The sequence below is a fragment of the Sorghum bicolor genome, chromosome 2, assembly GCF_000003195.3.
Source record: "Sorghum bicolor cultivar BTx623 chromosome 2, Sorghum_bicolor_NCBIv3, whole genome shotgun sequence".
NCBI classification, from domain to species: Eukaryota; Viridiplantae; Streptophyta; class Magnoliopsida; order Poales; family Poaceae; genus Sorghum; species Sorghum bicolor.
Window position 1 is genome coordinate 65,097,298 of NC_012871.2, and position 9,035 is coordinate 65,106,332.

The window sequence follows — 9,035 nt, forward strand, 5'->3', positions numbered from 1 at the left end:
CACAGACCCGGCCGATCTGCTCCGTGCCTCCGCCTGCTCGAGCTCGACGCGGATCGGCGGATCGCGATCATTCTCCCCGGCGTTCCCGGCGTATAGTACCGTCAGAAAAGACTCCCCCTCCTCGCCCGGATCTCCAAATTATGTCGACTCTGGACGAGCCGCCGCAACCTACCTCGCCGGCCTATTACTACCCTACCTCGCCGGCGGCCTATTACCCTCCCTCGCCGCCGGCCTATTACTACCATACCTCGCCGGTTTACTCACCACCCTTGTCCTCGCCAGGCTCGAGCGCGCGTTGGTATTCCCCACCCCCATCGGCCCCGCCGGTTTACTGCGCGGTCCCGGTCTATGCCCCCACCTCGCCTGGCTATTCCCCGGACGAATGGTGGGGTGATCATACTACGTCTCCGTCGTCGCCGGGTTCACCGGTCTATTGCAACACCCGCACCTCACGGCCGATTCATGGCAACCGCTCAACGACGACGGCCAGCTCCTGCATCACGGGGCCTGCAGGTTACTGCGCTACTAGAGAATTCAACGATCAAGCGTGTCCGGCTCTGCTGGTATCGCCGGCATACGACTCCCCCACCTCGCCAGGTCATTTTCCAGAAGAATTCAACGATGTTTGGGGAGACATAACTCTGGCGGCGGACAAGGTACAAACACCGGCATCGCTCGAGTACTGCTACTGTTGTTCGACGACGCTGCAAGATTGCTGCTGTCAGGCCAGCGACGACGCCGCCCTCGCGCCGTGAGCTACTGTACCACGCCGCTGCTCCCTGGCTGCTGTCAGTTGTCACAGGCAACCGGGGTCCCTTTGCCAATATCTCCCGCTGGCGGCTGGCGCCGTGTTGCAGACTTGCAGTTTGTAATCGATCTCCTGCATTCTGGATTTCTGGGTCACGTCCGTGCAAGTCGTGCTGCATGCTTTTTTTAGTCGATTGTCTCTCTCCAGAACACATAACTTTGCTGAATTTTAAGCAGTGTGTTGATTTGTTTGTGAACCGTGATTTATACTTGCGCGCGGGCACTTATATAGTACCGAAAGTTGCTACATCATGATGTATCTATGTGGATTTCTTTGATCATAAATGCGTCATCCAAGTACTTCAAGGCATGATCCCCAAATCTTCCCTTCTCTAACAGCGCGGACGCAAAAGAGAAGTCACAATGCCACCCAGCCAAGCGCCGCCCGCCTCGCCACGTCAGGCTGCTCCTCGCCGGCATAGAAGATGGTGAGTGGTGCCACTGCCGTGGACATGGGCCCCACCATCTATTCGCCCCTTCGCCTAGCTAGATGAAACCCCAAATCAAAGCAGGGCCCGAGCTGCCGCCAAGACGAGACAGAAGGACTTCGGCTGCTTCATGGGCCCTGCCATCTCCTCTCCCCTCGCGAATGACTACAGCGTGTTGGCTTCTCAGGCCGCTCCCACCATTGACCTTGCCGCTAACCCGCTCGCCCGCCGGCCACGCCCCCGCTCCTACCGTAGACGCGCCCCAGCCACAAGTGGAGTTCCACCGTTGTCGCCTGGGTCGAGCATGTGGGAGCCCCGGCGACCCCGCCCCGCGGCTGCTCGCGCTCCTCCCCCGGCAGTCAGTGTTGGCTCAAGAAACATGTGAGCCTAACGTGCGACCGCAAGCCACTCTTTCTATGCTTGGTCCATGGCCTCGCTAGTCGCCGCCGGCAACCTACCTGCTCCTTCCTTCCTCTTCTCCGTAGCCGCTTCGGTCCAGGCCAAGTGTCATCCAGGGTGCTCGGTGCCAAGAGTGGACGAGACACCATCAATGCCGAGGACGATGGTGCGGGCGTCATGGGTGAGTAGGCCCTCTTGGTGCAGTTCGCGAAGCAGGACCATCTAGGTCGAGGAGAATAGTGCTGGAGTTTTGGGTCGAGGAGAGAGACACCGCAAATTTGAGTACCCTCTCTCCATCGATGCAAAATGGATTTGTGCTTTGCCTTCTATGTTAGAAGGTGTTTTCCTCCTGTATAAGGCCTTTTTGGGTATGGGTAGCATATGATGCCCTCCCTATTGGAGATGGTCTTAATTAGGAGATAAAGCCAAGTAGACATACATTCTGGCCCATATGTCGTATGGTAGCTTGCTGTGAGAATTGATTGAGGTTGAGGAATGCACAATGGCATTGCAAAGACTTTGTGCAGGTTACCTGCCTATTAGCCAAAGCCAAGTAGGCATTATTTTCCTCAGCGCTACATGTACAATACAATATGGAAGCCACTGAATCAGCATGTGTCTATGGCATCTGTTCAATATAGTGCAACCAGACGGGTATGTGAAGAGGTCCAATTTGTATTTGTGTTCCCGCATAACGAAGGCCATCATCGTCATGTCCCTTGTTGACCCCATCGCCATCTGACCAAAAAACAAGGGTCCTTCTACACGGAAGTCAAAACTTCCAATGCTTCGCTGGTTTAAAAAGCTATGGTTGAAAGTACTGTTCGCTAATTTATTGTGCAAGAAATGACTGACAGCAAAATACGGCTTATAAGAAAAGTGTCGCCGCTGCCCACAACCCACCATTTTGCCGCAGTGAGGTGGGGTCTGGCCGGAGCGCTGTGGCCGCAAATGTGGTCGTAGAGCTCCGGTGAGACTCTACCGCGCCCACAATGGTCTCCTTCTACTCACCCTCTCTAACTGCCGCCATGGCTATGGGCGCTCTCGTGCACTACTATAAAAATGATTTTATAAAACATTGTCCAAATATTAATGGAGACGATCACAAAATTTAACGTCTTGTAAAATACCAAAGGATTTTCGAAGGCAAAACTTTTTATTTATGGAAATTTTGCTCTAGCTAGGACAATACAAATTTGTGAAATTGGCTGTGGGAAACTGAAATATTTTCTCTTTTGTTGTGGGACATTAATTCATTAATTCCTTTAGTATAGGACACCGCATAGTGTACCTACAGCCAATTTCACATATTTCGATGTCCCATACCAATTTGACATATTTGTAGTGTCCTGTGGGAAAATTTTTTATTTATGGAGCGGTCATAATTAACTATCTCACAAAACATCTAGTGACAAATATTTTTATATACAGAGGTGGTCACAATTTATGGAGGCTGACATTTTATTTACTGAGGCGATCAAGACTGCGAGTCTCACAAAATTAATTTATGAAGGTGGTTAAAATTACCTCTCAAAAATCAATTTAGGGAGTCACCTCCTAAACTCGATTTATAGAGACGGACCCTTAAATGACCCACCTTGGTTAAAAGGCTCAAGGCCCATCAACAGCCCACTATCAAACCCTAACTATAAAAGACAACTCTCTCTCTCTCACCACTTCAGCTCTTAGTCGCCGCACAAAGTAGAGCATCAGTTTCCTTCCCCTTCTCTTGCGCTCGTGACTCCTTCCATTTTCCCCTTTCGCTCGTGACTCGAGGAGCAGAGCAACAACCCCCTCTCCCTCTCCACTCCTCTTTGTGCCTTGCCTCTCTACGCAGGACGCACGGACCCTCCTCCAGCGCATGCAGACAGGCGCCTAGCTAGGTGGGGGATGGCCACGGCGGGCCCCCATACATCTTGTAGGCTCGCTTCTCTTACGGTTGACATACTGCGTCCTGTGAGCTCGATCCGATGGCAATCTGGTGGAGGATGGCCAGATCCAGTGGAAGGCGGCGACAATAAGGCAGGTACAACTCTCTCCATCTATCTCTATCTCCCTCCCTCTCTTTCCCTCTTCATTTGTCACTCTTTTTGAGAAAAAAATCGATCTCTCACTCTTCCCTCTCATCCTTTGTAGATCCATGGGCTGCAGGACTCTGGAGCAAGTAGATCCGGGGGACGCCATGATGGGAGCATGGAGGGCGGTGGGTGGCGTGTGTGGAGGATCCCAACGATAGCAGCATCAGAAGCCGGAGCTTTTTTCATATAGGAGGGTGTTGTGATATGTCATCTCCAAAAGGTACTTTTGACTATCTCGATTAAAAGCATTAACAAAATCCTAACGTTGCTCTCCCACCATTCTCACCGTCTAACCGGCCTACCTTTCCTAAGCCCCTTCTAAAGCCGTCAAATTTAGAGAAGAAGAGAGTGCGAGGCAATGGAGAAGAAATTTTTGAGAGATAGAATTGCTCCAAAACACTGAGTTGTTGTTCTATAGCATTTCTCAAAAAAACAAGGTTGGGCCGGTCTGAAAAGATGGGCCGAATAATAAGGACTCGCCTAAACTCATCACAGCACACCCACGACCACGATCACGGCCGTTTCAAGGCACCAGCCGCACTACCGCTCCCTAGGGGCTAGTCGGCTAGGGCAAGCAACACAGACACGATCACACTCCACCCGATCTGCTCCGCCTACTCTCGAGCTCGAGGCGGATCGGCGGCGGGCATGGCGTCGGCACCTGACGGGTCGCGACCCTACTCGCCGGCGTCCCCGTCGTTGCTGGACAGCATGCTCCCGACCCCGACCAGCCCTACCCCTCCGGCTCCGGGCACTCCCATGCCCGGATGGTGGGGATCGCCTATGTCAACTCTGGACGCGGCGTGGTGGTCGCCGCCGAACCCTATGCCCTTCTTCTCGCTGCCGGACGAACTCATCGCCACCCTATTACCCTACCTTACCTCAACGATTTCCTCCCCCACCTCGCCGATTTACTCCCCCACCTCGCCTATCTATTCCCCCACCTCGCCGATCTATTCCCCCGTCTCACCTCGCCATGACTGCTCCGGATCGACGAACGATTCCCCACCCCCACCCTCACCGGTTTACCGCGCGGTCCATTCCCCTACCTCGCCGAATCATTGCCCGGGCGAAGAATTCAACAAGTTGGGTGGTCATACATCTCCGGCGCCGGGTTCACCGGTCTATTGCCACACCCACACCCAGACCTCACCGCCGATTCATGGCAACTGCTCAACGGCGGCCGACTCCCCCACCGCGCCAGGTTACTGCCCTGGAGAATTCAACGATCATGCATCTCAGGCTCTGCTGGGATCGCCAGCCTGCTCTCCCACCTCGCCAGGTCATTTTCCAGAAGAATTCAACGATGTTTGGGGAGACATAACTCTGGCGGCGGACAAGGTGCAAGCCCCGGCATCGCCCGAGTACTGCTACTGTTGTTCGACGACGCTGCAAGATTGCTGCTGTTCTCAGCCCAGCGACGACGCCCCCGCGCCGTGAGCGCTCCCTCCGTTGTCACAGGTAACCCTGGGTCGCTTTGCCAAATGCCAATATCCTGCCGGCGGCTGGCGCCGTGGGCTCACCGCTCAGGTAGATATGATGTTGGTTATCTTAGCTGCATCGCAGCCTGCAATCTTGCATTCTGGATTTCTGGGTCACTTGCCGTGCAAGTCGTGCTGGATGACTTTTTTTAATTCGCTTGTTGTCTCTGTCTGAAGTCTGAACTCTAGAACAGATAAGTTTATTTGTCTCTGAATTTTGAACTTTTAAGCAGTGTGTTTGTTTTGTGAACCGTGATTTATACATGTGCGCGTGACTCCTCTTATTGAAGCACGCGTCAACGGACGTGTTCTCAGAAAAAAAATACTTGCGCGCGTGCACTTATGATGAGTTACTGAAAGTTGCTACATCATGTATTCATGTGGATTTCTTTGATCATAGATGCATGATCAGGAAGTGCTTCAAGGCCAACCTGAAAACTTTGACATTCTGCCCCATATGTCTTCAGCTGGGGTAGCTTGCTGTGATTTTTGAGGTTGAGGAATGCAGTGGCATAGCAAAGGCTTGTGCAGGTTATTACCTGCCTGTTAGCCAAAGCCAAGCAGCTTTTTTTTTTCTCTTGATGCTACATGTACAGTACAGTGTACAGTATAGAATAGCCACCGAATGAGAATGTATCTATGGCATCTGTTGACACATTCTGTTGACCTGTTCTTGTCAAGTGCAGAGTTGGCTACCATTGCACTGAAATGAGATTCAGGAGCTAACACGCACATGTCTATAATCTCTCGACCTACAGCCAGCATCTGAATACTTATCGCAGGCTGTCTCAAGCAACATCTCTGCGTCTATTTGAACACCCAGTGTCCTCACACAGTTATATCTTTTCAGCATCGTATTGCCTTTCACATGGAGGAGGTAATGCTTGATTACAGGCCATCTCAAAGGACATCTACACATCCTTCCGTAAAATATGCTCACCCAGTCCCTTTTCAAGTTTCCTTCCCTGGAAGGCTGGAACAATCTGCTCACTAACTGTACCGTGAGTTCAACTCAAATTACTACACAGTCCACAGCTTCTTTCTTTCCCTCTTGTTTAACCGTTTGTAAAAACTTCACTTCTTTAGTTCTTTCAATAAATTCCTGTAGGGGCTTTATCGGCCCCACAGTTTGTTGCTTGACCTCACCGGGCGGTTTTCCCACCCTGCTGCCGTGTTGGACTATCGACATTTTTTTAAAAAAAATACCGACAGAAAGCATGCGAGTTTTGCAGTTTTTTCTACCATAGATCAAACTAGATTTACAAAAATAAAGTACCGATGGTTGCCTGGTTGGCCACACACGCTCGCCTTCTGAGGTCCATCTCGTTGATTAGGCCACACACACACCTGAACTAGTGTTAGCTCCCGTTCTCGGGTTTTTTTCTGTAATACGCAAGAGGGTTGTGTATCTTTTCATTAAGCCGTTCTCTTGTTTTAATTTGTTCCTTCCAAACATTCCAGCTCGATCGCCTGCAGCATGCATGAGTTAATCTTATTTTTTGTTGTTGAGGACTTTGTCCCTGCTGCAGCGATGACGCCCATGCACCACTAGTCCAACGTCACGTTAGCTGCAACTTGTATGGCACAACTCGTCCAGGAGCTCATGAGCGCCATAACTCTTTGGCGAAAGGGGGGGATTCCAAATAGAGGTGTCATGTTGTTTCAGGAGCTTGATCACACAAGAGACAAGACGCATAAGCAGGGGTCGAAAGGCCAATTATTCCTCATAGATAGCTTATTGGCTGTTAGTATCTTTGCTTGAACCAAGAGCTATAGGTGAAGAATCTGTGCTTTCCCTCAGCATATATACGCCATTCAAATCGATTTTACAATGAAAGGGCAGTAGGAGCCTTTCAACTGAATTAGATAGACTGATTTATAGCAGTGTACTCCCGTATTGCCCACCTTCAGGTTTTTGTATCTTCTAGAATCTAGATCAGAGAGCTGGACGCCCAGAACTGCTGAACAAGGCCCCAAAGTTGAACAAATTAGGCCATTTTTTGTTCTCTCCATTCTCCATTCTCCAAAGTCCTCTTTGTCCAGTTATGATTATTCAGCCCCTCCCTAACGTCTTATTCTTGGGTCATGCCAATGCATATAGGCTTGGAGCAAGGTGCATTGGAGCTTTTCCAGGCCAGTCTCAATGCATAGTTTCATGACACAGTTACCAAGACTATAAACTAGGTAACCGAGCCACAAGAGTTTTATGGGGATGAAACTCCTCTCTCATCTGATGAAACTCCTTCATTTAATGACCCTGCCAAGTCAGCAATTTTGTTTATATGGCACCCTATTTAATGTGCATGACACTCCCATGAAACATGCATTGAGACTGGCCTTAGCCACTAGGAATGCTAAAATTTCACTCTAGCTCCTCAGCCTAGATTGACAATGCTTGCCCTCCATCTATATAACTATCGGGGCGTGGCGGCACAACCTTGCACAGTCTTGTGAAATCTACAAAGAATTGGATTCCGTCTTTTTTTTTTGGGATAAATTTGATTTAAGTTTGTGTGTGTGTTGAACTATCATGCTAGCCGAGCTGACCCGAGCACACTGAGTTCACCGGGCTAACAGGCCAGCCCAATACGGCCCAAGGTTTAAAGGGTTGTGCCGTGGGGGCAACTTGTGGACGGACATGACACGGAGTTGTTGTCATTCCAGCTCGTTGCCTAGCAAGGTTGTGCCGGCCGGGCTATAGGTGGCCCATTTGGCCATCTAATACCACCGTCGTCTGAAGCCTGTTCAGGGCTCATATTATCAAAAAGATATAAGTTTTGAACGTTACAGCCAGGACGAAACAACATGCTGGAAATTGTTTCAGGTGGATGAGAAGCTGCGTACGGTGACCCTCTCGCCGGGTATCACCGATAAGTTCACTTGGAAATGGACCTCCGATGGACAGTATTCCAGTTCTTCCGCATACCGTGCCTTCTTTGCGGGCTCCACCACACTTCTTGGAGCCAAGGAGCTGTGGCAGACCAAGGCGCCGCCCAAGGTCAAGTTTTTCTTCTGGCTGGCTCTTCATGGACGACTCTGGACGGCAGCTAGACGGGCACGTCATGGACTCCAGCAGACGGCGTCTTGTTCTCTGTGTGGACAGCAGGACGAGACTTCCGACCACCTACTCCTCGCTTGTGTCTACAGTAGGGAGGTTTGGTTCCGTCTGCTGAGCTTTACAAACCTTCAGCAGCATGCCCCGGGCTTGGACGACACTCTCACGGACTGGTGGCTGGGGACAAGGAACGTCATTCATGCCGACGTGCGCAAGCCATTCGACTCCATCGTCCTTCTGGTCACCTGGGAGATTTGGAAGGAGCGCAACAGGCGGACGTTCGACGACGCCTCACGCTCCCGCTCTTTGCTTCTTAAGCGCATCCAGGAAGAGATGGAGTCGTGGGTGGCTGCAGGCTACCGGCTCCTATCGCCGTTCGTTCACCTCGTCTCCTAGAGTGTCCCCCTCTCCCTCTCTCTTTTAGCGGATTAGTTCTATCCTAAGTATACCGGTCAAGCTCTACCGTTAACGCCGGTGCTCTGTGTTAGTGTGTTTGGCCATTAGCCTATGGCATCTCGCCATGGATCTTGACGTGCTTGTACTCAGACTCATTTTTCCCTTAAAGCAACACGTGCTAAGGCACGTTTTCGAAAAAAAAACCCACAAGACATGCTTTGCACCATTATAGCAAAGGATATTGACTGATTGCTTTATGAGAAGGGAACATATCTAGTGGAAACTACAACCTTCGTGAAAACTCGTGCAAACCACGTCAAAAAAGTTATCTAAATTCACAAAAAAATCACACATGTAGATGATATGATTATACACAATATTTTAAAATATT

The 9,035-nt window shown here is 50.5% G+C and overlaps 1 protein-coding gene across 1 annotated transcript; it reads left to right on the forward strand.

Annotated features, from left to right (window-relative positions):
* Positions 4,361–5,152, forward strand: LOC8059015 (DNA-directed RNA polymerase II subunit RPB1). Its single transcript, XM_002460490.2, has one exon. The coding sequence runs from the start codon at positions 4,361–4,363 to the stop codon at positions 5,150–5,152; it is 792 nt and encodes a 263-aa protein (XP_002460535.1).